This window comes from Prinia subflava, chromosome Z (genome assembly GCF_021018805.1).
Source record: "Prinia subflava isolate CZ2003 ecotype Zambia chromosome Z, Cam_Psub_1.2, whole genome shotgun sequence".
Lineage (NCBI taxonomy): Eukaryota > Metazoa > Chordata > Aves > Passeriformes > Cisticolidae > Prinia > Prinia subflava.
In genome coordinates, this window is record NC_086283.1 from 82,218,632 (window position 1) to 82,245,829 (window position 27,198).

Consider the following 27,198-nt stretch of genomic DNA (forward strand, 5'->3'; position numbering starts at 1 on the left):
GGGGGAGGACCCAGGGCCAAATGCGTGCTGCAGCCCGTACAACTCTGCTCCTTCCAAGGGAGCTCACCAATCCTGGAAGATGCTCAGTGTCCCTCAGCTCACACAGGCTGCAGAGACCACAGCAGTATCAGGAGGCAGAAAAGGGAAAGTTTGGAGCTGGATGTTGGAAACCTCTCTCCACCCAGGACCAGCCCCTCCTACATCCCCAGGCTCCCAAAATCCACATGAGCCACTAGCTGAAGGAAGATGTGAGCAGGCTGGTGGAACCAGACCCCTCCTGCAAAGCACCTGAAAGGTAACATGAACTGACTCAAGGAGAGACATCCCCAGCCTTGGCCCAGCCCCAGCTTTTGTAGTGCAGGTGGGATGGATCTGGCCACGTGTGCCTGGCTGAGTAGCCTCAGCCACAAGCAGATGTGCCACATCGGGCTGTTCCTTGGGGGATGTGGGCACCAAGCCTCAATCATGGCTGAGCTTAACACTCACAGTACAGCCAAGGAGCCAGCACAGGAACTGCTCACCCCACACACAGCCTCCACCTCTCCCGAAGTCTGATATGGTGGAGTTGCATGGGAGAGCTGCGATGAAGGAAAACACTAGCTTATTGTCGTATACACAGGAGGTGGGATATCTCATGAGAGTGTTTTTGTGGTGTTGAAGAAATAGGATGGGACAACTGCAGGTAGTCTTTTGTTACTCTGGAGTTCAGGGATTTGCCTGAATATGGCAAGGATCAGTTTGTCACTGTTAAAGAAGGAGGCTGTGACCCTGTTCACTCCTGCCAGCCTAGAGAGCCTTCTGTTTTGAAAAGGGAAGTGCTGCACGGGTGCTGCACACACCTGGAAGATGTGGCCATTACCCCTGCACAGGCAGCTTGCCTTGTGGGGAGGGAAACACTGGGTCCATCCCAGGGCTCCAGCAGTGCCAGCCTTGATGGCATCACATGGGGAAACGCCAAACCAGACCCGGCCTCAGGTGCCACCAGATGGGAAAGCTCCCAGTGGGTCTTCACCAGCTGGTTTCCTGTTGCACACTTCCAGCAAGTCTTTTTCCTCTTCAGAATTTTCATTGCAATAAAATGGCAAACCAAACCCATTTCCACAGGAAAGCAGCTTGGGTGGTGGATGTGTCCTGCAAAAGAGGGATGCAAACATACGCCACAAGCTGCAAGGAGGAACGAGACTTTTCTTCAACTCAGGGACACAAGCCCCGCGGCCAGATTTCACCCAAATTTCCCCATCAATAAACCACCACAACAATAAACCCCAAAGAAATGCCCCCCGCCCAAGGGCAAGGGAAACTGAGTCACAGGCAGGACCTGAGTGCCTCCACTCATTCAGGATGCAGGGATGGGGGCAGGCACGGTTGGTGAATGCCGAAGTGCTGACCCCCGAGAGCACCGGGGAGGGTTGTGCACTCTCAGGGTGTTCCTGAGCCTCGGGGGACCCGCGCTCCAGAAGGCAGTGCACATCAGTGCTCCACGACCGGATCCCCATCCCCGCGCTCCGGCCGGACCGGGACGGGGAGCCCCGCGGGGGCACCACGAGTCCCGGGCAAGCGGAGGGCAGCGGGCTCGGATCCCTCCCGGTCCCGGGGGGCGGCTCACAGGCAGGAAGCGTCCCGGGGTGGTGGCGGCAGATTGGCAGAGCCGTGCTCCAATGGAGCGGCGGCGGCAGCCCCGGCGGCTTCGCACCGCCTGCGCTGCCGGCCCCAGCCAGCCCGGTGCGGGCGCCCCGCTCCCGGCCCCGCTCCCGCTCCGCTAGCGCCATGGACACATAGCCGCGGCGCCACGCAGGAAGGTAGGGAACAGTGCCCCGCTCCCAGCCCGCGACGGGAGCGAGCCGCCGCCGCCCCGGCTTCGCGGTGAGGGACGCGCGGCTGCGGTCAGGCAGCTCCCGGAGCTGTTTGCTGCCCGGGTGGAGAAAGTTGTGTGGCTGTGTGTGGATGTCTGCGTGTCTGTGTCCCGTCGCAAAGCAGCTGCCAGGGACTTGCCCTCCCGGTTCCTCTCGGCTGCTTGTGGGTACCCAGTGCTGCTCCCCCTTCTCCGCCCACCGCGCCTCTGCCTTGCCTGGAGATGCTCGGGGGATTGATGTTCCTGGGGTGGGATGTTGGAGCCCTTTCCCCAGTCTCCACAGACCATCCCCTACTATTTCCGATTTGGACACCCTTACTGTCTCTGAAAGGGGTTTTCTGGAGAAATAATGGAGTGCCAGGCGAAGCGCCCCCCTGGCAGGGCCCCCTCTTCTCCTGGGGGGTCCAGGGAAAAGCTGATCCTAATTAGGAGAGGCGCTGAGAGAGGCGCTTTCCCATGCGCGGGCGCTGGCAGGGCTCTGCCTGCCTTGTCCCTCCTTGCCCCGGGATGCTGTCTCAATCCCAGCTTCTCTGTCCTGTGTCAGCCACGATGAGAGGCCAACCCTGGGCTGTGCCTACCACCCTCACAGGCTGGCCGTGTCACCCACCGGGTCCCCTCCAGGCTCTGCCTCCGGGCTGGTGAAAGCCATCAGAGGTGTCCACGGGGCTCAGCTTGGCTTGGACGTCACTGTCAGCAACTGTGACCCCACTGTGATGGGGCATGAGGGTGCCTTGTGCTTGGTCCCCATGGATAGGAAGAAAACCAGCACTGCAGCAGCTCACAGATGTGTTACCATGCACATGAAATGGTGTTGGATTGACTAGCATACCAGTGGCATAGCCAGAGTTGAGACTTCTGGGGCTGTGCAAGGGCCTTGTGTGCCAGGGGGTGGCTGCCCCATGTGTGGCTGTTGTTTTTGCAGGAGGAAGTGGCGTGTTTGCACTCTACCTGTTTGCAGGAGGACAGGTCGCAGCAAGGTTACGTGTGTGGTGACATGAGACACACTACATCTCAGCCTGGCACAGGGAGATGAGCTTCACAGGGAGCTGAGAGCTGGTGGAGGCCCTCCTGTGGTAGGGACAAGAATGAAATATGGCCACAGTGCCCCTGCATCACTCATACACCCTCTGCCCTGCCAACTTGGCACTTTCTGGCCAGAAATGAAAAGGGCAATATGTGCTCTCCAGAGAGCTGCTAACTGACCTTGGCAGCCAAAGTGGGACTGGAGGTGGGGGACAGGGTCTAACTGGTGACAGCAGGGTTGTGCTCAGGGCTGGATGTCACCAGCAGTGAGTGAACAGGGTATGTGGGGTTCAGTAGGGTGGTGGGGAGGGCTCCCTGGAGGGTGCAGCTAACGGCAGAGCCTGCAGGAAGGTGGAAGAAAATCATCTCTGGTCTTGTGCTTCCTATTCCAGGAAGAGGAACCTCGCAGGGAAGGGAAAACTTGACTTGATTATATCTAATAAGCCACTTTTTCCCTGTCCCAGCAAGCTATCCCAGCGGCGGGGGGAGGAGGATGCTTGGCCCTGTTTGTGAAGGATGAATGAATGACTCACCGCGCAGCGAGTCTCCCCGCCGTTTTCATCGTGGCAGCGGCAACAGCAGCAGCAGTTTCCCTTTGCAGCTGCTGGGTTTATCAGAAGCTGTCATGCTGGGTGGGCTCCCAGGCGGCCCACTCCTGCAACCCACACATGAAGGTGTCCTGCCTCCCCTGCTGTTCTCACACAGTGCACCTGGACCATCCTGAGTGGGGAAACCCTCACGGATGGCAACAGTGTGCAGCATCCTCACCTGCCATGAACTAGCACTCACTTCAAACGCTTTCTTTCCACTCCACTCTTGTTCAAAGGCAACTCCAGGCTTTTCCTGCTCACACAGGCCTCAACCTCCCCCTCCGGTTTCCTGCCGAACGCGTTCCTGGAGAGCTTATTCCCCTGTGGGTTTGTGCCAACATTGTGCTTTTAGTTCAAGACCTCTTCTCCCTCTCTGGTGTTTACTGTGCTATATTTATAGCTTCCTCATTAGGTTAAGCAAGCCAAAGGATTCTTGCCTCCTCTTCTCCCATGGGTTTGGCTCTGGAGGAAAACCCCTTGTGAGATGCTTCCTGCTGGAGGGGGCAGGTGCCAGCTTGTGTCTCTGATTTTCTCCCTTTGGAAAATCTCGGCATCTCTCACAGCTTGTTTCCCCTCCTCTTGTTTAGGCATGAAAGTGGGTGGCTCTGCCCCTGCCCAAGATATAGCCAAGGGCAGAGTTTGGTATGGGAACTCTTCCCTATAGGCAATGCTTGGGATGCTTCAGCAACATTTGGGATGCTGATACAATGCCAGCATAAGGGATTAGCCCTGGGATGTCTGAGTTGGCTCACTGGGTTGTTTAAAGAGCTTTTGGTTTTTCTAGCTGCTTGTGTGGTTACAACAGCATCACACGTGTGAAAATCACCAAATCTCTCTGGACAGGGATGCTATGACCTTATGACCTGAGTTTCCAGCAGCAAATCTCTCTGCACCTCCCTGCGCAGTGGTTTTCTTCTCCCACCCAGGTTATGAAGGTGGAGAATGGCACAAATGCCTTGCAGTTGTGGTTGAGTCTTCTCCAATAGGCAGATTCCCATGGACCATTTCTGTGGAAAAAGGAAATTCCTCTGGAGATTAGTAGCAGGTTTGCGGTGTTGGGGATCAGTGTGTAAACAGGAATTATCTCTCAAGTTTGGCTGCTTCCCAGGTCTCCGAATCACCCTGACATGGCAGTGGGATGGGGTGATCTTTGGGCTCTTTTGAAAGGTCACAGCACCTGCAGCCCCAGGAGCATCTGCCAAGCTCTCTGGTACATGTGGACATGTACACAGCTCTCATGTACATGTGGACAGCTGGGTTGGAAGGTGCCATTCCTTCTCTCTAGTGGTATGAGTCGGGGATGTGGCAAAAAAATCCTCCTCCTACTGTGGTGTTTGAGTTGGGGGCATCCAGGAAAAGAGGCACAAGGAATCTGTCAAGACCTGATTTGCCTCCGTCTTACCAGGACTGCCTACTGTGGTCACATTGGTCACATTTGATCAGCACGGCTTGGACTTGCTGGAGCGGGCATTGATCATTGCTGGAAAGGCTTTTGAGGAATTTTGGAAGAGTCTGGGCAGGGGAAGATCATGTCCACGTGCTCATACATGTTTCCTAAAGATGCTTTTGGAGAGGACAAGGAGGCTGGAGGGACCTCAGGAGATCTGACATGGCCGGACATGGGGCTGTCCCATGCAGGTGGCGATGGCCTGCATGCAGGCAAGACTGCATTGACCAGGAGAAGGGAGGATGCTGAAAGCACTTTAGAAATCAGCCTGGGGCTCCCCAGAGGCTGCTCAGCTCTGGTCCATTCCTCTCAGTATGGAGACAACCAAAATAGAAACTGCCTAATGAAAATTGTTATGAACCCACAGAGATTGCCGTATAGGGAGAGGTGTAAAAGTTCAGGGCTCCATCATCTAATGAAATCCTTATGATGGAAAGAAAATCATTTGGGCATCTTCTGCTTTATTTCACCTCCCAAAGTGAAAACAAGACATGCTAACCCTTGTTGAGAAGCCAGTGCTGATGACATATTGAGGGGAAGAAGGGAAAGAAGAAGCTTCCAGCTTTGGTGAACCATCATCTTTGCAGCTATTTGGGGAGGGTCTTCTGGCCCATTGACTTTAAGGAGTGTTGTGCTCAGCTACAGCTGAGCACAACACTCCCAGCCTCAGGAGCTCCAGACAGGGCTTGGGGCTGCTGCCTGCCATCCTGCTGGCAGCCTAAGGGGTGTGGATGTCCTTACAGAAGAGCATGTGGGAGGCAGTAGGGCTGGCACAGCATCCCTGGAGCCCCCAGGCTGGCGTGGCTGTGCCTGTCCAGCTGTTTCCTTAGCCTTCCTGTGCTTTCACCATCCCCTTCCTTAGGGACAGAAGGCTTTCATCCTGGCCAGACCAATAGTCCCATAGGCACATCACCAGTCCCTTTTTGATGAAGATTGTTATGGGCATCAGTGCCTTTTGAATTCAGTAACATCATGAAAGGTGCAGTCTAGCCCTTACTTTCCTGCAAAAATAGATAGGGAAAACCAGAAAGGGCTGTCGTGAAGGGGCTTCATTGTGGTCCGGCCCAGTGCAGTGCCAGTGTTGCGACAGAGCTCACAACAGCTGTGATGCAACAGCCCTGCAAAGGTCTCCAGGGATGGCCCGGCCGCAGTGGCCCAGCTTGGTTTTGCGAAAGCCGCTGTCACGCAGGGTGCCCAGGCCAGCTGGCACCTCCTCAGACTTCCTTACAGGGCCAGGGCCAGCCCCTGGCTGCTGGGGAGGGCTGCAGGAGTCTTTGCTTTCCATGAGTTTTGCCTGAGGCCTCAAGGCTTAGGAGGAGCTGGTGGACCCAACCAGCTATTGCTCCATCCTCGTCTTGCAAGGGCCAGCACGCAGCCCTGGGGGTTCTTCGGTTGCTTTTGATTTTTTTAGCTCCTGCAAGGCTCCTGCTGGGTTGTTTCATGGCTCCCTTGAGGCTGCTCCACCCCATCCTGGCTTTGAGTTTTGCAGCTTCATGGCTGGAGCATAGCTGTGCCTGGGGAGCATTTTCTTTGGCCTCCCTGATCCTTTGCCCAGCTCCGTCTCCCCTCTCCAGCTGGGATTGTGCCCAGAGTCTTTGCACCTCAGCATCCAAAAAACAGTGTACACAGTGAGGAAGATGAGTACCTCCATTTCCTGTGCTGGCACAGGGAACAGTCAGTGTGAGGGACTGGTCTCTCATCCTGTAGACACAGCTCTTGATCTGCTACACATCCCCATTCCTCCTTTCCAATTGGAGTTTGCAGATGGGCACTGGCTTCTCTGGCAGCTCCTGAAGCTTCGTGATTTGCCCTGGAGATGCTTTGGAGAGCTCTGGTCAGCAAGGCACTGAGGCTTTGGCTCGGAGTGGTCTGGGAGGATGGTGAGATGCCCAAGCTCAGATGGAGCAGCAGTGGTGCTTATGCTGTGCCTGGGATGGATGGATGGATGGACGGATGGATGGAAGGAAGAAGGACTTGAGCAAGGCAAGGTCTGTGGGGAAGCACCCCTGGGGTGCTGCTTTAAGAATGGGATGGTGCTGGTGCAGCATGTCCTGCTACATCCCCAAACTATGTCCCCATGAGGGTGCTTGCTCCAGTAGGGTGCTTGATGGTGAGCCATGCATGGAGAACTTTCTTCCTCCAGTGTTTGGGAAGGTCTCAGAGAGCTTTTTCACCTGTTTTCCTCACCTCTCAAGGGCAGAGGGACTGTGCAGCAGCATTTAGCCCTCCTAGGATATGCGGGGAACCTCACATTGCTGCTGGCGACATGGCTGCTGCATCTCCATCAGCAGCAACATTTCAGGGATGGCAGCAAAAGCCTCTCTACCATCCCTCACCACAACCAGAGGAGGGTGGAGCAGTGCCAGAGGCAGCATTTGCGGCCAGCTCTATGAATTTCCAATTACCAGCTCGCCTTGCCACTGGTATGAGAGGTTCCTGCACCTAATTTTTGGTGAAACGATCCATTTTTCTCAGTAATTTAATAGCGTGGGCAGGCTGCTCCTGTCGGAGAGCCAGCAGCAAGCACCGAGGAGCCTGTGTGCCGGGCTGCTGGGCCATAACCACCTTCCCTGGGCGACGCAAGAATGCTGACCTAATAGAAAAGACATTTAAAAAGGAGTTTTGGAGAGCAGCTCAGCTCACATTCGGCTCATGCGCACAGCTGCTGACTGTAACAGCGCCTCTCCATGCTCCAGCAGGTCCTGGGGAATCGCATGGGCAGTGGGGACATCCCTGATGGGAGCCAGCTACCAGGGCACAAGCCATCAATTGGCACAGTCGTTGCTTTATTTTCTGGAAAAAAAAAAAAAAAGTTGCTTCGCCGGGGGCTGTCACAAGTTGTGAAGCGAGGCTGGGTTCAGCGCCCGGCTGCGGTTCTCCCAGGCTGGAAAAGCCATGGCGTTTTGCTCTTGACATTTTCCAAATGAGATGTTTTGATTTATTCTTCCTTCTTTTTTTTTTTTTTTTTCCCCAAATTATTTTATTCCCTGCCCCAAGGTAATGTTTGGAAGACAAATTTAGCTCGATTTAACTCAAACCTTTTTTAAAAAGTAAAACCACTGAAAACTAAACAAGGCCTATCATTTAGAACAAAATGTTTTGGTTTTCATTTTCCTTTTGGCATGAAAAACACAAACTTCATTTTTTTTTCATTTTCCTCTTGACCTACAAACAATTTTACTATTTTCGTTTCTCCTCCTTGTTCATTCCCAAGACCACATTGTGCATTGTTGCCAGGGAACAGGCGAGCCCTGTTCCCAGTGGGATGGGGGTCCCAGGGTGGGTGCTTCCCTGTGGAGACCAGAGGAATCTTGCAAAATCAAGCAGGAGCTGCTCTCCCTGCTGCCAACACTGACTCAGCTGGGAGCTCCTTGTGGAAAAGGGAGGTTCCCGGTTGTGGGTCTGTTCCAGCTCTCTTAGGGGGATGTGAACCCCTGGGCAGGGCAGAGCTGTGCTGCGGGTGCTGTGCTCTGCTGCTGGGCATCTCTATTGAGAAGGGCGAGCTCTGGCATTGCCTTCTCTCCTTGTTTATTCAGGTTTAAAATTAATCTGACCTTCCACTGCTCAGACTTGTGCAAACATGGCCTGTCTGTGGGCAGGGAGCTCCTGTCGACCTGAGGGGAGCCCTCTCTGTACCCAGCTTTTGGCGTTACTGTCCCCTCTGGATGAGATCCCTAGAGGATGCGGGTGCTGGGGGATGGTGGGGCTTCCTCCTGGCACAGGCAGCTCTGGCCGTCAATCAGCACGGTTAATCCTCCGGTACGAGCTGCCAGGAGACTGAGTGCCCGGGTCTGGCGTCTCTGAGCTGGGCAAGGGGTGGCTGCAATGCTTCCATCCCGGGCAGGAGCCCATGTACCAGAGCCAGCGATTCTTTCCCCAGCCTTGTCCCCCCTCCACTAGCCGCCAACCCAACCCTGCGTCTTCCAGCTTTTGCCAAATCACAGCTCTCCGCTCTGCCCCAGCCTCCCCAGGCTCTCAGCCGGGCAGGGAGCAGGGAAGGGATGATGGGGAGCAACACCGTCGCCAGGCCTGCTGTAGAAGCAAGCACCCGACTCATCCACCACCTGATTTCGTTTTATTCCCCTCTCAGTGCCTCGCTGCATACCACAGCCGTGCTTTTTATAGCCCCCAGCTGCAGCCTCGGCGTGCTCTCAGCCAGCTCCCCGCCGCAGCCCTGCTCGCTCCATGCCAGCAGCCCCGGCCAGGGGGGGATGGACGACATTCCCGGGGTCCCTGTGGCGGTTCAGGGAGCGGAGAGCATGGGCTGCGGAGGAAGGCAGATAATTAAACCCTAACCCGGGGCCACGCTCCCGTGCCGGCGGAGCGTTTAAAGAGCCGCATTAGTCACCCCCCGTGGTGGCCGGCACGTGTCGCCTGCCAGGTCGAGGCCCAGTGCTGGTGGCCCGTCCCTCACTGTCCCCGGAGGTGCTGCCCTGGGCAGCCTGCTGCAGGCAGCCCGAGCCACCAGCTCCTTCCGTGAGCCAGCTTGCTGTGCTGGCTGGTGGAGGGGGTGGTGTGTCAAAGAGGGGTGCCCCCGACTGCCCCCCAGCCTCTGGCGGGTTTACAGAAGTTAGAGGCAGATTAGAAGTTCCTGCCCACTCCCCGGGAGCGCTTTTACGAGCATCTGGGGCTCGCTGCTGCGTTTCCACATCTCACAGCCGCTTCCACAGCTGGGATGCTGCTGCGGGATCCGGAGCGAGGAGGAGGAGGTGAGGTATGAGGCTCTGCTGCAGGCTGCGTGCCTGGAGCGCCCCGCTGCTGGGGTGCGGGGTTTGCAAAGCGGGGGCGGCCGGCCAGCAGGCGGGCAGCGAGCATCCTCGCTGGGAAGCAGCGGGGGGGGCCCCGGCGCCTCACTCCCCGGGCTTTCTCCAGACGTGATTTCACCGCTGCGGGGAGGGAGCGCGGCCAAGGGACAGGCCCTGCTCGCCCCGACGGCACCCGGTTCGCTTGCCGGGGCGTTAGTCATTTGGGCCGCGGCTGGGGATGGGCTGTGCCTCGGGTCCCCGTGGGGCAGGGGGACGAGGGCTTGGAGAGCCTGTACGAAGGGAGAGGGATGGGGGCGGGGATGCATGGATGGGGTGAGGGGGGCCTCCAGGCTTGCAGCCCAAAATCCCCCCTGTACTAAGCTGGGAAGGGGAGCAGAAGGCAATAGTGAAGCCAGATGTGCGCTGGGTATCTCCAGCTGAGCAGGTGGGCCAGGATGGAGACACCCTTGCTGAGCTGATGCCTGCAGCTGCTTCTCCTGCTGAGACTTTCCAGAGCTGGACATGGCAGCATGGAGGCAGAGGCAGTGCTGCGCAGAGGCAGCATCCTACTTCCTGGATGGATCTGGGGAGATATCCCAGAGAGAGGGCTTCTCCTGAGGTTTGCGGGGTCCCTGGGAATGGAAGGAGCCCCACGGACCCTGCCATGTGCCCCTTTTTTGGCATGGGCACAGGGTGTTGGGTGCCTGTGAATAATTTTAAGCCTTGACCAAAAGACCATCCAGCTTATTTTACTTCCAGCAGAGAGGCAGGGAGAGGCCAACCAGTGGAGTACTGGTGGTGTTGCCATGTGGCTGCTGCCAAACAGCTGGGGCCAGGCGGCCTTGGCTCCATGCAGGCAGGGCAGTGGACAAGAGAAAGCTGCGGGGGTGACAAGGGAGGGATGTGCAGGAGCGGGTTTTACAGAAGCACAGCTGTAATGTTGACCCCATATGGGTAGCTGTAGAGGGAGACCCTCCCAAATCTGCTTGCTCATGGAGACAATGAGTTTCAGTCCATGAGGGATGGGGTCTCGCTGACAGCACCTCAGCCCTTGGGCGAGCTGGGGTTGGCTGGAGGGGTTGTGGGAAGGGAGAGCTGCTCATGCTGCCGGCCAGGTGCCGAGCATGACGGGAGTGGGGAAAGCCTCAGAGACTCGTTCTGAAACAAGGCTGCCCTTTTCTTCTACTTTACGACTGCATTTTAATATCCACAAACATCCCGCCCTCCCCGGGCTGCTGCCAGCAGAGCCTGCATCGCCTTGTGCTTGGCCTGCCGAGAAACCCCGGCCAAACCCTGGGCCCCAGCGCAGGGGAGAGGATTATTTTTCCCCCCTCATTTTTTTGTAAGATATGTTTTCTATAGCTCTAATTGGACGGGCTTGAGCCCCGGCCAAGGCAAACACACCTGGGGGAGCCTCACTTTACAGACCCCATCTGCTGTGGCGGGGGCTCTGCTCCTCACACAGCCACTGCCTGGCCCCTTTATAGGGGAGGGGGCTGCTGGGGTTGGGGGGGTAGGACCGCTCCCACGCCAAACCACTGAGCAACCTCCGTGGAGGAGGAGAACCCAGCAAGGCGGCGCAGGGAGATGGTGCAGAGGCAGCGGGGGCACCCGGCAGAGCCCCGTCCCACAGCAAGATTCCAGCCCGGCGTGGAGCTGAGGTATCCCCCCCCCTGCCAGTGCTGCTGTGGTGGCACAGGGCTTTGTGCCCACCAGGGTGGGATGCTGTAGGTGGGAGATGCAGCAGGTACCAGCAATGTTTTGCCTTCCTAGGGTGACAGCATGTTCCTCAAGGGATTGCAGTCCCCAAAATCTGCATGTGCAAAGGGGGGATGTGGGCGTTCCCCAGCATGTCGGGTTGTGTTTCGGGCTGCAGGACCACCTACCCGGTAAACTCATTCAGGGGCTCTTCTGGACAGCAGACAAGGGACATCAGCATGCCAGGCCAGTCCAATGGCTTGCATTGACATCCAAATCCACGCTGGACTGAGGTTTAGGTACTTCTTCTTGCAATTATTGGCTTTTTGTGGAGCTTTCTAGCTGGGCTCTTCCCCTTCCAGTTGTTTCAGGATCTACCTTCAGTGCCCCCATTACCAGCGGGCGGAGCAGTGCTGGCACCCTGGTCACCATGCCAGGGTCTCATGGGTTTCACCTCATATCTGTACTTAGACAAAGCCAAGAGAGCTGTTGGGAGTCTCTGCCTGACCTCGCTAAGGTCTCACCTCTTCTGAGACCAGGGTGCATACTCTGACAGCACCATGTGTGCCAAGGAGCAGCAGCACACTTAGGTGGCACCCACCACTTGGTTCATCCTGGAGTACATTTTGTCCTCCCTTGCACACACCGTCTGTGGGGGTGGGCAGGGCAGTGCTGTTCCCCCGCTCCATCCTCGGGCAGTTATGCAGCACACCGTCCCTTGCTTGTCCGCCTGCCCTTGCGGTGACCCAGCAGCACCAAAGAGACATCACTGCTGCAAAAAGCTCTCCTGGTGCTCGAGGTGCCACTGACTGCTCCCAGTGGCACCCACTGCACCCTCTCCCCTCTGCCTGGTGATAGGGAGATGCTGCCTCCAAAGGGAAATGCTGTGTTTTCTTGGGATGCATTGCCACATATACCCCCACAGTGCACCCAAGTACTTTGCACCAGCACCGCTGACTTGGAGCAATAAGAACTGAAGTGGCACCTTAAAATACAAAGGTAGGATCCAGCCTCACCAAGGCCTGCTGTCTAACTTGAGGTGAATGGGATGAGCTGTGGGGAAGGCTGGAATGTGCCTCTGTTCCCCTCTGGCCAGGCCAGAGGATATCTCCCTGTGCATGGTAGGGAGCTCTGGGGCACAGCCGGAGCTGTGGCAGTGCACAGGGCAGCTCAAGCATTTAGTGAAGAATTTTGGAACTGTCTTGGCCTCCAGTCAGAACAGGCTGCAATGGGAACATTTCGAAATTCTTTTGGATGAGGAAAATTCCATGGGCAGCCCCCCTCCAGAGAAAGTTTGGGATGGCTGAAATGTTTGGAGTGAGAGGCTGCTTGCTTTGTTTACTCTGAACTGTAACATTGAAGGGGGGGGAATCCAAATTAAAAAAGAGACACAATAGGAGCCTGTAAACAGAGCTGGCCCCAAGTGGGGCTGGGGCTTCTCTCCAGCACTGGGGAAGGAGATGTGTCAGCACACTCACTGCATGGCCCTGCTTTCCCCCTCTTGGATACAATCACACTTAATCTTTCAGAACTTGGCTGGGTTTTTTTCCCCTAGCAAAAAATGAGCTGGACGGTGTTTTTCCAACCTTCTCAACTTAAGCAGGGCTCAGCCCCCATTCCCCAGCCCTGTACTACACCCCCCATGTTTTCCCCTCCTTTCCTCTTTTTGCCATGTTTCCATCTCCTTTTGGCTAGGGGACTGCCATCTGATTGGCTGGGCAAGAAGTGTGGGGCACGGATGCTGCCCCCAGTGAGGTGTTTTCCCAGTCTCTGTTCCTGCCGTGTGCCTCAACCAACGGCCTCCCCTGAGCCGCCTCCACGTGGCAAATTTGATGATCTTAGAGGTCTGTTCCAGCCTTAATTATTCAATGATTCTATGGAAGCAGGTAGGGTTGACTACAAGCTTGGAGAAGACAGGTCATGGTTATCCCACGAGGTGAAGGAGACTGGCACCATTATCCCCACATCACACATTTTTGGGTGCCTGCAGTTTCCATCCCCTCGCCCCTCTCCCGCAGGGACACTGCTGTTGGTGTACAAAAGGTTAACGGGACACCCTTTGCTGGTGGCTTTATTTGGGCCACCCCTTGGTGATGCCTTTATTTGGCTGTCCAGGTGGTCCTTAATGGCTTCTGAAATCCCTCTCTTGCCCAGAAGGGATTTTGTTTTGCAAAAGGAGTGACAGTGAATTGCTAGCTGGGGGAGCATTTGTGTAAGGTGAGCTGTTTATTTTGGCCCTGCTGTGTTTTGGCTGACCCATGCGCCTTCATGCCTCAGGGATGGAGCTGAGCCTGACGGCTCTTGGGCTCTGGCCAGCTTTGGAGCAGGGGGAGGGAAGGGGGAGCATCTCATATGGGGGATGCTGTGGGCCCCAGCTCCTAATCAGAGTTCCCAGCCCCAGGCTGGAGTTCATCAGGAGCATCAGAGGGAGCTGGGTGTGCCTGGGCCATTCACAGGTATGTACATGTATGTCTGTCCCCTGCATTTATGGATGCATGCGCTCTTGTATCAACTCCAGGGGCAGCTTATGGGGGAACTTTGTTCTGGGAGATGCAGATGGTCCTGGGAGGGCAGGCTACATGCTGGTACCCGGCTGCTCTGCCGTACTGGGAGCTGCATGTTCACTTAATCTTCTGCCAGCCTGGGCTGAGCCCAGGAGCAGAAAAATGTCCCAAATCCCAAAATGTTCCTGGGACAGGAAAAGCCTTTCCCACCCTGCTGTAATCACAGGGTGGCCCAGCTCTCTGCTGGCAGGTCCCACCCGTGTCCCCAGATCCAGCACTGTGCCCATCCCTGTCCTGTAACTATGTGCCAAGGACAGTGGGGCTGCAGCACCCCCTCCCACCAGCTTCTATGCCTCCACCCTAAAAATAATCTCCAAGCTGTAAAGAAACCCTGAAGCACTAAAGCTACAGCGCTGGTAGGTTTCTTTACAGCCGGGAGATTATTTTTAGGAATGTCTTTGGCACGTGGCTTTGGAGAGAAGAGTGTGGGGATGGGGATGGAGAGGGGGGCGCCCCTTCTCTCCCCCCTCGGAATGCAAACACTGCCAGCTGGCACAGTGTCAGGGCTGCTGGCTGCTAACAGAGCCCTCGCTGTTTTGGCCCTTGCCGATGCCTCCAGTTACAACCGGGAGCCAGAGACTTCATCCCGCAGGATGGAGCAGAGGAGGGCGGAAATCAGGGCGTTGGGGTGAGAGTTTCCCGGCTGGGATAAGAGCAGAGCCTGACCTCCATGGTGCTGCTGGCATGCTGAGGTGGGTAGGGGCCCCCCAGCCCCAAGCACCAGGAACTGCTGGCAGCTGCTGACTCCACAGAGGAGAGAGGTGACCCTCGGGTTATGGCAGGGTTTGGGCTTTGCTTTGGATTCTGGGAGGGCTGTGGTCAGCTGGGTATCACCAGTGGATGTTGGAAGGGGTTGGTCTAATTTGGATGGAGATGTGCATTGTATCTGGCTGTGGAGATAACTGGTTCCCTGGACAATGCTGGAGTTATCCCTGTCTTTGGGCTGAGCTGGGGTTAACCCCACGCCAGGGTTGCATTTGTTTTAGCCCCACATTTGAACTGTGTAACCCGATGACTGGGCTGTGCTGAGGTTAGCCCTGTGTTTGAACTGAGCTGTGGATTAACCCCACTCTTGATCTATGCCAAGTTCAACCCCACATTAGCATGACATAACCACATGTTTGACCTGTGCTAGGTCCAGCCTCACATTTTGGCTGAGCTGGGTTTAGCCCCACTCCTGGGCTGGGATGAGTTTACCCACACATCTAGACTGCACTGGATTTAATTCTCCTGGGCTGGGTGGAATTTATTTCTCCTTCTGGGCTGTGGGGTATAATCCAATATTTGTGTTGTCCTGAGGTAAGCCCCACATTGGGACTGTACTGGGTTTAGTCCTGTGTTCAGACTGTGGACAGGTCTTACTGGACTGGTCTCACAGGGAAAGACTCCAGCTGATTTTGCTGATTTAAGTGGGGTAATTCCACTGTGCTGGGATTGCACTGGCTGCAGCTATGCGTGTGTGTGTTCTGGCACAGCCCAGCATGGCATGGTACCCTCCTCAGCAGGTATGGGGGCCCATGCACCCCAGAGAAGTGGTACAGAGGAAAACAGCCCCTTTTGAGGTCTCCAAGGCACTGGGCAGACCTGGAGACAGTACTCAGAGCATCACCCTTGAAGTGCCCAAGGTGGGGCAAGGCATTGCCTCAGGTGCTGCTGGTAGTCCTAGAGATTTGCATGCCCCTGGTGGCCCTGGTAGTGGTGGGGGACGCACTTCCCTCCAGCACCCACTGCTGGGCTTTCTCTGGGCACCCAGAGAGGGTGCCAGCAGCATTTAGGGGACAGGGGTGGCTGTTGAAGGAGGTCATCCAGCAGTGGAGTTGATGCTCCACTCGCAGTGACACGTTCATGCAGTGATGGTGAAAGTCAACACTGCTGCAGGGATGGGGCGGTCCCAGGGCCTGGGCAGATCAGCAGGGACAGAAACATACTCAGACCACCATGGCTCCTCAGAGCAAGGCATGGTGCTTCTGCAGGCCTGTTAGGCGCAGAGGGATTAGCAAGGCACTTCTCCCTAGGCACATTTCCCCACAGGGAAACAGAGAGGGGAATTCCTTCAGCATTCCATATTTCAGCATAGGACATTTTTCCTGCAGCAGTCACTGGCAGAGGGGAGGGTTTGTAGCACAGGGCCAGGGATGCTCTCCCAGCTCAGGGGATACTCAGAGTGGTGCCATCTCTGAGGCGTTAGAGCTAGCTGTGAGACCACTCTGCCCATTGCTTTTTGCAGGTGGGTGACTCCATCAGGGCCTGGCACAGGGTAGGCAGAGCTGCCAAGTGCTCTTGGATTATTTGCCGTATCTCTGTTGCAGCAGTGCTGCCCCCGACCACCGTAGGAGGAGGTTAAGAGGCACCTCAGCTTTCTGTGCTCGATGGGGAGCATCCCATGCCTCCACGCTGCCATCTGCAGCCTTGAGGCACAGTGTCATCTGCTTCTGTCCCTGTCTCCCCACCGCCCCATCTCTGTGTGCAGCCCATTTGCTTTGAAGAGCAACTTCAAATGAAGTAAAAAAAAAATTAGAAAAAGAAAACCCAATGTCTTTCAAAGCCCTGAGCACAATGGAAAGTTGCCTTCCCCCAGGAATCTGTGCTGGGCTTTGCCAGGCCACGGCAGGCCATGGCACAGAGCAGCTGTGCCGAGGGAACTGTCGCACCCGACATTGGTGCCAGTGCACATGGCCATGATTTTGAGGGAAGTTTTGGCTTACAGGACTTCAGTTTGCATGCAGGAAGGGGCTTATGTCAGGATTTCTCCCCACCACTGCCCAAAAACTTTCGCATGAGCTCAAGTGGTGCCCAGCAGAACAGCAGGACTGGGTAGGGATGGAGAGTGACACCCTGCGTTTCTGGCTCACATCCATTGGTGCCAGATGCTGCCTGGTCACGCTGGCCATGCCAGTGAGAGGAGCATCCCGTGCGGAGGGATCAGGGTCCAGCACTGCTGCCCTTCCTACCAGGACCAAACCACACCCCCGGGCTGAGCTGGGTCCCTCTACCCTGGCTGTGGAAATGGGATGTCACCCAGCCCCGGGCTGGCGGCAGGCGTCTCTCTGGCCAGGATTAGCATGAAGGGAGGAAGAAAAGCTCTGATTGTTCCCTCTGTCCCGGCTCAGCTCCAGGCCCACTGTGCCGGGACTCTGTGTCCCCAGAATGTGTCACTGCTGGTGCAAGCATCAAGGGATGTTTTCTCTGCCTGTGTGCCCATCTGTGGGGGTGTGGAGCCACCAAGGAAGGTAGGCCTGGCCATTCACACGCTTGTGTTCATTTGCACGCCTGTTTTTCCCTTGGCCAGGGTGTTTGGTGGCAGAAAATAAGGGGAGGGCAGGCTGTCATGTAGCTCCTGGCCCCCTGCCCTGCTCCGCACCTGGGCCAGGTGACGGCTCTGGATCTTCTCCAGCTCTGTGGCTCTTTCCCCTTTTGTTTGTGGTGTTTCAGCAGGCAAGGAAGGGCTTGCCCTGCTGCTTCCCTCTGCAGTGATGTTCTGTCCCAGGGATCGTTTTTGGCAGTGCTCATGTGGGTCATTTACTGGGTCAGTGTGTGTCTGGAGGGGCTCGGTGCTGCCTTCTCACACTGCGCTGGTGGGGTGTCCCTCTGAGGTAGGGGAGATCATGGGGTGCTGGGGTGAGGATGGGGAGCTTTGGGAGGACCCTGCAACAAAGGGTAATGAAGGATGGAAGATGTGGACTGGCTGTCAGGATGAGCAGTGTTAGGGTTAGTTTTAGGGTTAGAGTTAGGGACCACTAGGGTTAGGGTCTAGGTTAGTGGTTCCTAAGTAGACTTAACTGCTAGGGTCATTATGGAGATGGGCTGGATACCCTCTGAAGTGTTTGGATGAAAAACCAGTATGGGCAGGAGAAGACATTATTTTATTTTTTTTTATAAAGCTATTTTTCTCTCTTTATATTAACACACTCTCTTTTCTTCCTGGCACACACACATACACCCACTCCCCTTCCCCCTCCCCGCAGAACTATTCCTTCACTCTAGCCCACGTGGTTTTGGAGTTATTTTTGGTTGCTGCTTTTAGGAGAAAATACACTCCTTTCTGTCTTCTTTTTTTTTTCTTCTTTTTTTTTAATTCCATCACCAAAATATTTTACTTTCAGGCCAAATGTTCCTAGTTACTTACCAGCATAGTTTTGGCAGAGACCTTTTGACTGATATGTCTTGGGAACATTTTTGGGTGGTTTGGTAGGAAAAGCTTATGACAGTCTCATGAAATTATTTACATTTGGGGCTTGTGTTTGAGGCTGCCTGGCATGCTCAGAACAGGGTTGATGTGGGGTGCCGCACGCCCTCCCCCCTGCAGCAGATTGCCTTGTAGCTCTTGTTTCCTTCGCCAGGCGGTTTGGTCTGTGGCCACGGGCAGCTGGCCACGGGAGGGGAACCGGCTGCTGCTCTGGGGTGCTTTTGCTGTGCTGGAGCATCCCTCCCTCCAGTCTCTCAGCTGTTGAATGCAGGGGGACACAGATTTATACCTACAGATTTATGCCTGCTCTGGGGGCTGGCAGGGACCTCACTGCCTTGTGTGCCTTCAGCCCTTGCCTGCAGTTGGGAGTAGAGCCCAACCGTATGGGTGTAAATAAACAGGCCTGTCCAGTTGTGAGGAGGGTCTTCTAGGGAGAACTTATTCATTTCTGACTGACAGAGACCGTGTGGCACTCGTGGTAGGGATAGTGTGGTGCTGGCCAGGATAGATGCCCTGGGGTAATGCTTGCTGGCAAAGACAGGGTGATGGAGCTGGGATGGACAGGGTGACACTGGCTGATATGTCCTGCAGATGCAGGACTCTTCAGGTGGGTCCAGATGCTCTAGGGTCATGCTGGCTGGCACAGAAAGGGTCCTGGCTGGGGTGGATATCGTAGAGCACTGCTGGCTGCAATGGACAGGTTGATGATGGTAGGCCAGGACAGGGCAATGCTGGCTGTGTTGGCCAGGGTGACACTGGCTGATGTGCCCACAGTGGTGTAGATTGGGATGGAAAAGGTGATGGTGGCAAGGGGACTCCTGCACGGTGAAATGGGCAACTGAATAACCAAATTATTTCAACAGAAGTCAATTTAGTGTTTACATAAAACTCCAGTTGTAGTTTCTAGCTCTACTGTCTACGCGTACAGGTGTCTCTTGATTGGCCAAGCCACTTGTTCACGAGGCAGGCACACATCCTTCAGGGCTCTTAATTGGTCAGGCATTCATCATCACACTGTGTGTCCTCTAAGTTTTGCATTTTTTGCAAGTAAAATCCCAGGCTCTTGATGAATTCCGGAGAACCCTGAAAACGACTGCAGGTGGCTTGTTAACTACAAACAATTTGGCTGTTACACAGAATGGCCTAAGTTGTGCAGATGCATCTTTACAGACTCCAGTCTGTGGCAGAGGTTGACCCAAGAAGAGCTGGGTGCACATCCCCTGCCCCTCTCATTGGTGATCACTGAGTGGGAGGAAGGGATTTCAGGACCATTCTCCCACAAATGGAGACTTACCTGGACCAGCCTCACAGTGGGTGCAGGCATGGACAGTGATGTGGGACTTGGTACAACCTGAGCTAGCACAGCCCTGCTCTCCCTAACTCTGTGAGTCTGTTTAGATCTGATTGCTGTCACCTGCCATGTAAATACAGGCCAGAATTTCTCCTTAGTTCCTTCTCATCCCAGCTGCACGTGCACAGGTCTCTGGACCACCCTTGGGAGCCAGCCAAGGATCCCAGCACAGGATTGCAATGGCAAAGAACCCTTAATCCCACACATCTCCAAGCTCCTGGTCAATGTTTGCCCCCTGCATCCCTGCTGCAGGCATGGGGATTGCTGTGACTGCAGCACAGACACTGCCAGATGTCCCAGCTGGAGTCCCGGGATTCAGTCCTTGTTCTGTCCCCAGCAGGATGTGATGAAATGAGAGGGAGATGCAGCATCCATGTCCCTGCAGGAATGCTGTGGGCTGTGGACCATATCAGCTGCCCCACTGCAGGGAATAACACTCTCTCCTCCCCTTCTCTGCCTCCTCCAGATGCGCAGTTCCATCCCAGGCCTGGGCAGGGTGATGGTGTTCCTTGCAGCAGCCCTGGCATCAGCCTCCTTTGCAGTCCCTGAAGACTGGGGAGAGGAAGGTGAGACCCACACCAAGTTCCCCCATAAAGCACCCACCCCACCATGTCCCAGGCTTGAGGACCCAGAGGGCACACCATTTCCCCCAGACAGAAACGGACCTAGCAGGGCTACATGAAACACAGCCCTGCATCCTACAGTGATGGCCAGCCTGTGTTTCTGCTCACTGCCCAGCCCCAGCTGGGACGAGTCCTTACTAGTCCCCTTTGGTGGTACCTGCATGAAGCAAAACCCCATAGCCAGTGCCCACTGTTGGCACCCCAGGGGCTCCCCACCTGCACCCCCAGCCCTGGTGTGGGGTGGCATGGAGTGCTAACACCCATATGGGGATGTGTGTCCCTCCAGGCGTGCAGTATGGACAGCTGGGGACAGACGTGACCCTACCATGCCCTGGTGCCCATGCCAGGTAAGTCTTTTCCATGCACATCAAGGGATCTATCCAGTGGGATGGTTTACGGGGTGGGCCTAGGCATGCCCGTTCTCTGACACAGCCTGCCTGGTCTCTCCTCCTCAGCTCGCCAGTGCAATGGAGACGAGCGGGTGCCATGGCACTGCCGGAGGGCTCAGCCATCCAGCAGGGATCCCTGGTGCTGCCCAGCGCCAGCTTGGCCCTCATGGGAACGTACAGCTGCCATGGCGAGGATGGGGGCCTCCTGCACACCGTGTCCCTGCGCCTGGGGCGTGAGTAGCATGTCTGTGTGCTGGGCTGTTCTAGGGGCAGTGTGGTGCCTGCACCCCTACCACAGGCTTGCCAAAAGGGGGCTTGGTGTTGACACAGGCATCCCTGTGTGCTGGGTGGGCTGCGGGATGGGGGGCTTCCTGCTGACTGCTGTTTCCCCTGGACACAGACCTGCCTGGAGTCCCCTTTGTGTCCTGCAGAGCATCTGACTATGAGAATTTCTCTTGCTCCTGGACCTCCAGTGTGGAGACCTTCCTTCCCACCAGATACATCACCACATACAGGTGAAATATCCCCACAGGGCATGGATTTGGCTTGTCATGGTGAGAGCTCTGGGTTACAGCCAAGGATAACCTCCAAATCCATCTGGGCCATCCCACACATGCCCTGGGTTCACCTCTGGCCCCAAGGACCATGCTGCACACCAAAGCAGGTCTTGTCCTGGGGTGAGAAGAGCACCAGGCATTTGCTTGCTCTCAGTGGGGGTCTCAGCCGCCATGGGGGGCTGGCACAGGCAGGCCCCCTCCCTGCTGACAGCTCTGCCAGCACCAGAGGGGCAATAAAAGAGAAGCAGGTCATCTGCAAGCCTCCACGCTCCGCTCCGGCATGCTTTCGGATGAAAGGAGCCCTGACAGCATAGCTGCTTCTAATTATCCCTGCAAGCCAAATTAGCAGGCAGCTTTGAAGTCCAATGAGCTCATAAAGCACAGCCCTGCTGAAAGCTGCAGGAGCCGGGGGCTTGGTGGGGAGGGGGCTGAGTGGAGCATCAGGGGCTCCACAGGGAGGGGGAGTGAAAGCATGGGATTTGAGGGGCTTTAGGGGGAGGGTGAAGCCAGCTCTGGGGAGCAGCTTTTATCAGTGTCTCTATGTCTTTGCTGCCGAGTGATGAAATCCCAGGCAGGGAAGGGTGTCCTATTTCTTTTCCCTGGGATGCCCAGCTCCTGCTGCCAGGCTGTTCACCAGAAGAGCTGGACATGGTTTTAGCTCTGTCTCCCATGCTGTCACATGTGTGTGTCAGGGTGGGAGTGTGGGGCTGTTTTGCAGTGTGGACTCCTGTCCCTCCCCTGGGGTCATGGTGGGGTTGACTTTGTGCTGCCCCCTCATCCTAATCATCTGCTTTTCCATCTGTCTCCATGGCAGGAAGAAATCCCTGACAGGCGAAGAAAAGCGGAGGTAGGACTGACTCCCACCCTGCTCCTGCTCCCTAGGGACTGGCCCCGATCCCAAAGGCTCTGCTGCTGTCTTCATCAGGGACCCCAAAGCAAGAGCTGGGAGTCCCCATCAGGGAGCCAACTACTTCCCAGCTACCCTGGGAGTTGGGGAAAAGGGTTTGCCTCAGTGAGAAGGGTTTGCCTCAGGGGGGGACCTTCCCAGGCAGAGTGTGGAGCTGGAATGAGGGTGCCTTCTGTTGTGCTGAGAGGGATATGCTGGACTCTGGAAGGGTGAGTGCAGCTGAGCCAGAGGGGCTGCCTCCTCCACCAGAGTGTTGGGATTGGAGGTATCCCATGGCACCTCCTTGGCAGCATTTGGAAACTGCATGGTGGGTGGGTAGGACGTGTCACCACCCTGCCTCCCTGTCTGCAGGAACAAGAACGGGCAGGTGGGGCTGTGCCTGCAGGATCCGTCCCGCCCCGGCACCTGCACCGTCCACAGGTCAGAGTTCTGGAGCTCCTACCGCCTAAACATCACTGAGGTGAACCCCCTGGGCTTCAGCTACCGCCTTCTTGATGTCACCATGCAGGCCATCAGTGAGTCCCCATCCATCTGTCTGTCTGTCCCACTGTTTGTCCATCCCTGGGCAGTTACCTGTGGATGACAGCGGGGAACCCTACACCCCTGTGCACAGCAGTGTGGGGTGACAAGGGCCTCCTGTCCTTTCCCACACAGTTAAGCCAGACCCTCCAGAGGGCTTGGTGGTGGAGCCCATCCCCCTGGCCCCGCGGCGACTCCATGTGAGCTGGAAGTACCCTTCCTCCTGGCCAAAGGAGCCCCACTTCCAGCTGAGGTTTCGGCTCCAGTACCGACCCGTCATCCACCGTTCCTGGTCTGTGGTAAGTGTGCGAGGAAAGGCAGGGCCAGCACAGGAGCTGGGCGTGCATGGGGCCAGGGAGGGCAGTGAGGGATGGCCCTGCCTGCTGCACAGCTCCCCTCTGCCTGGCACAGGTAGAGACAGTGAATCTGTCCGAGGTTATCACAGACGCCTTCGCCGGGCTGGAGCACGTGGTCCAAGTCAGTGCCAAGGATTTCCTGGATGCAGGGAATTGGAGCGAGTGGAGTGCCGAGGCCCGGGCAACACCAGTCAGAGGTGAGAGGGGGACAGGCTGCAGCCCCCAGCAGCTTACCACGTTTTGCCATCCCTCCCCAAAGTCCCTCCGGAACCCCAAACTGCCCCTCTTCAGTCCCTCCCTCATGGCATTCATTATCCCAGATATCAACTAGAGTGAGTCTCAATTCCAGGGCCACTTAAGGTTGGGAGGCAGAGCTGCAGGAGGACAAAACATCTCCCAGCCCCTGTCAGCCTGTAGCTGTGCTGATGCCATTCAGGGATTGCCCTCTACAGGCCTGGGACAGAGTGGGCCTTCCAAAAGCACCATTAGCACCTCAGTGGCACCCTTGGGCTCATGGGACCTCTGGGGTACAAAGATACCCTTCCACACTCCTCTCTGTGGGTCTCTGGGCTGCTGCATGTGCTTTTGGTGAGTGTTTCTATTCCTTCTGTCCTTCTAGACCTGGCTGCCACAGCAAGTGAAGAAACCACTACAGATGCCAGACTGGAGAGCCTGGCTGAGGAGCCCTCCAAGGCTCCCCACCCTGAGCCCATCAGTGAGTAGAGCTAGGGGTGGTGGGCAGGAGTGCCACGTGTGTGGCTGAGACTAATGGCAAGGGTCTCTTGCCCCAAGTCTTTGTGTAGCTGGGCTGCTGGAGTGTCCAGGAGCTTGCCATAGGGTTCCCCAGGTGCTGGGGACTGTGGCATCCCTCAGCTGTGACAGTGTCTCTGTCCCAGATCGCAGTGACCCCTTGGAGAAGATGGCCGTCCTGGTGTCCCTTGGGATCTTTGCCTTCTTTGTCCTGGCTGCTGTTCTTCTCATCACCACCCTCATCTGGTAGGCTGGGTTTTGAGAAGGAGGAGCTGTATGATTGCTGTCCCCCATCCCATCCTGAACCCTCAGCATGGAGTGTTCTGTGATCCCCCAGCCCTATTCTGGGGTCCCTGCCAAAACACACTTGATGCCCCGTAGGGTGGTTTGTGCTTCCCGTGCCCCTGTGCCAGACCAGTGCGTTTTCCCAGCACACCCATTACTGCTCAGCCTGCCTGGGCTCTTTCTGACCCCAGATACAAGGGACCTTTCTCTGAATCCCCTCAAGATGCTGCTCCTTCTAATCTTCCAAAGGCTCCTGCTGGGGAGTCTCATGCTCCAGAGTCAGCATAGACATCCCTCCATGTGCTTTGCTCCCTGGGAATCCTGTCCCCGGGTCCCCTCTCATCCTGCCATCATGGCATCTCCCTGCCATGCTCTGGCTCTGCTGTCAGTCCCTGTTCCCATCCCAATCCTGCTCTGTCTGCTGACCAGTTCCTCCTGTAGCCCTGGAACTGACCCACTGGAGAGGTTAAGCTGAGCTGGGCACATCTGGGCACAGCTAGATGGAAGCACAGCAGGATCACTGGGAGTGTGGGCAATCCTCATGCTCAGGGAGGCTGTTTAGGGTCTTCAGCCACCACTGCTCTCATCCCTAGGCTCCGGGTGAGGAAACATGGCAAGGACAAGACCAAACCAAACTTTTTGGTTGCTGCCACCCACTTGAAGGCACTACCAAGTGAGTCGAGGTGCAGGGTGGGGAATGGGGGAAATGTGGGGCAGGGAATGTGGAGCATGGGCAGGCCAGTGTCTTCTGTGTCCCGCTTGACCCCCTGTCCTCTCTCTCGGCAGAAGCTCAGATCCTGTAGTGAGCCCTGGCCGATCCCTGCTCCCTGCACCCGCTTGCCCATGCGTGGGACTCGATGCCACTGCTGGCCCCCAAGGACCCCACGCCTCCTGGGTCACCCCACAGCTGTGGACATTGCCAGAGCCTCCAACACCCTGGGGTTGCAGGATGGATCCTAAGGAGAGAGGCTCTGCTCTCAGGGGCGTTGGACTGCCTGAGCCCACCAGGAGCCAGCTGGAGTCACTTCAGGCTCAGGGTGACAGGCCATCTCCACCTCCGAGCGCTGCTAAACAAATGGGGATAAGATACTGAGCCAGCCCCACTTCACTGCCTAGTGTTGAGGGGGACCATGGGTGTAGGCTCCGGGGGGTGCCAGGCATCAGTGCCAGACCCAGGGGTGCTGATCCCTGCCCGTCACCCCCCACCAGCCGCCAGCAGGTGGAAGAGAACAGCCCCTGCCCCTTCCCTCTGCCCCATTCCCCGTGCTGTGGCTGGACGGAGCAGCGATGCCAATAAAGGGGATATGCCAATGCTATCATTGGCACTGTCCAGGCACAACCCCCTTGCAGACGATGCTGGGCCAAGGGAGGGGTGAGTGCCAGCTTGGGAATGGTCCTTGCAGGAGGTGTGTATGCAGCAGGGCTGCCTCCCAAACTATTCAGCCCTCTCCCCAGGTGCCTGGAGGGGCTGAGAGAGACCCATGCTGAAGCTAAGTGCCAGAAGAGGATGCAGACAGGCAGCTGTGTGGGACATCTGCCATGCCCTCACCAGCGTGACAGCTGAGAGAGGACCCTCAGCACAGCCCCCCTTGCTCTGCATGTGGCCCCCTTGCTGCACCTCGATCCGGCCCCTCTAATGGCTTCCATGTGTTGGCACCTCCCAGCCCTGGTGCTCAGTGCCAGCAGCCCAACGAGATCCAGATGGAGCTGGGTGGAAATTCAGACTGTGGCAACGCATGGAGCTTGGGGAGCAGAGCCAGGGCAGAGTGGGGACCCACCTGGGTCCTGGGGCTGCCTGTGAACCCACAATGCAGAGGGAGCCTGGACTGGGGCACCCACAAAGGGTCCTTGTGTGGACTGAGTTGGAGGGAACTGGGACAGGCTGTGCCCTTTGCAATGTGTTGTATGCCCAGAGGCTCCCTGCTGCTCTCACTGGTTCTGGGGTCATGGGGACTCTCCATGCTTGGCTCTGTGGGGTTGCAGCCCCTCACGGTCCCTCATGAGCACAGACACACTGAATGAGAGAGATGGGGGTCAGCCCTCTATCTGCAGTGTGCTACTGGCATGGCACTATCCCTGGACCACAGCAGAGCTCTCCACAGGGCAGGTAAGGCAGGTAACCAAGCTGGGGAGGTATTAAGGAGCCAGGTCTTGCCTGGACTTCCAGGCTCAGCAGCCACATCACCGCTCCCAGGTGTATCCTATAGCTTGACAGCTCCAGTTATATCACACTGCCATGACCTGCTGGGCCCCAGCATCCAACCCAACCAACACACATTCTGATGTGTCACACAGTAACCCTTGTCTTGCCATGGTCACCCTTGTCTTTTCTCAGTCCCCAGCATGGCATGAGCAGCATTTACTGTTGGAAACCTCCTCTTATCACCACCAGAACCCATTCCTCTGCCACTAAGGAAGGGATCAAGGCAGTGGTTGTCCAGAGATGCTGGGGAACACAGGTGATGTACATCCCATAGCTGTGGCTCCGGTGTTTGCAAACTCAGTAATTTCCCAGCATCTGGTGCTGGTTTAGAGACTGATGCCTGCTTAAGATGTAGCAGCACAGCAGCCAGAAAATGGGAGATGGCAGCTCTGGCCTCTATATTCTACCTGCTTTCAAACTCCAGAAAGTCCAGGCATGCTCCAAATAAAAACTTGTTGCTGCTGGCTGGGGAACCCATAGGTCTGTTGTCCCCATGTACCAAGCCCTGTGTCACCTTCCTTAGCTGGGGCTTGCCTGGCCAGGCAGTAGGGACACCCAGTTCTGGTGACCAGGGCAGCTTGAGGGCAGGAGAGGCACATCTGGTCCTCATCCCTGTATCCTGCTGCCCATGCCCCTGGAGGGTAACCCCCTTCCTCTCTGGTGTAAGGAGTCTTGGCCTGCCATCCATCTGGCAGCTGGAGAGACCACGAGCAGGCAGGGGGTCTGCATACCACCACAGATCCCTGCCTGCCTGCACTGTGGCTTCTTGCTGGGATGCCCCATGGCTCAGCTCCCTGCCCCAGCAGCCTGTAAATGTGACACACGGGCCTTGCGGGCCCAAAGGAAACAGCAGATTCTGTGCTTTGGGGAAAAAAGATGCCTGGTGCTGGGTGCTGCCCTCCCCATTGCCAAAGGGGAAGATGCGCTGGTGCTGGACGTGGGTAAACAGGGCTTTCCAGTGGACTGAGAAGATGCAAGGGGAGGGCTGGGGTGAGCAGCAATCTGGAATAAAGGAGAGGGATCCAGATGCCAAAATCAACTTTGTCTTCAAGCTGTGGAGAAGAAAAACAGGAAGGGACCATGAGACCAGTCCCAGTGCCGGCACCTCCCTGTCCCACTGTGGGGCCAGGGCACTTCCTCCAGGCTTGGGCTC

At 56.4% G+C, this 27,198-nt stretch overlaps 1 protein-coding gene across 5 annotated transcripts; it reads left to right on the forward strand.

The window, feature by feature from the left end:
- The first annotated feature begins 1,581 nt into the window (after window positions 1-1,581).
- IL11RA (interleukin 11 receptor subunit alpha) lies at window positions 1,582-27,084 on the forward strand. 5 transcript variants are annotated; one of them, XM_063422402.1, is made up of 13 exons: window positions 1,582-1,799; window positions 19,923-20,022; window positions 20,366-20,426; window positions 20,535-20,701; window positions 20,869-20,983; window positions 21,840-21,872; window positions 22,284-22,447; window positions 22,587-22,750; window positions 22,863-23,004; window positions 23,427-23,522; window positions 23,704-23,803; window positions 24,436-24,515; window positions 24,629-27,084. In XM_063422402.1, the coding sequence occupies exons 2-13, from the start codon at window positions 19,923-19,925 to the stop codon at window positions 24,643-24,645; spliced, it is 1,239 nt and encodes a 412-aa protein (XP_063278472.1). In that variant the 5' UTR covers window positions 1,582-1,799; the 3' UTR covers window positions 24,646-27,084. The 5 variants fall into 5 exon arrangements, with proteins under 5 accessions (XP_063278472.1, XP_063278474.1, XP_063278471.1 ...); XM_063422404.1 differs by lacking the exon at window positions 1,582-1,799 and adding an exon at window positions 9,588-9,621; XM_063422401.1 differs by lacking the exon at window positions 1,582-1,799 and adding an exon at window positions 9,604-9,626.
- The last annotated feature ends 114 nt before the right edge of the window (window positions 27,085-27,198 follow it).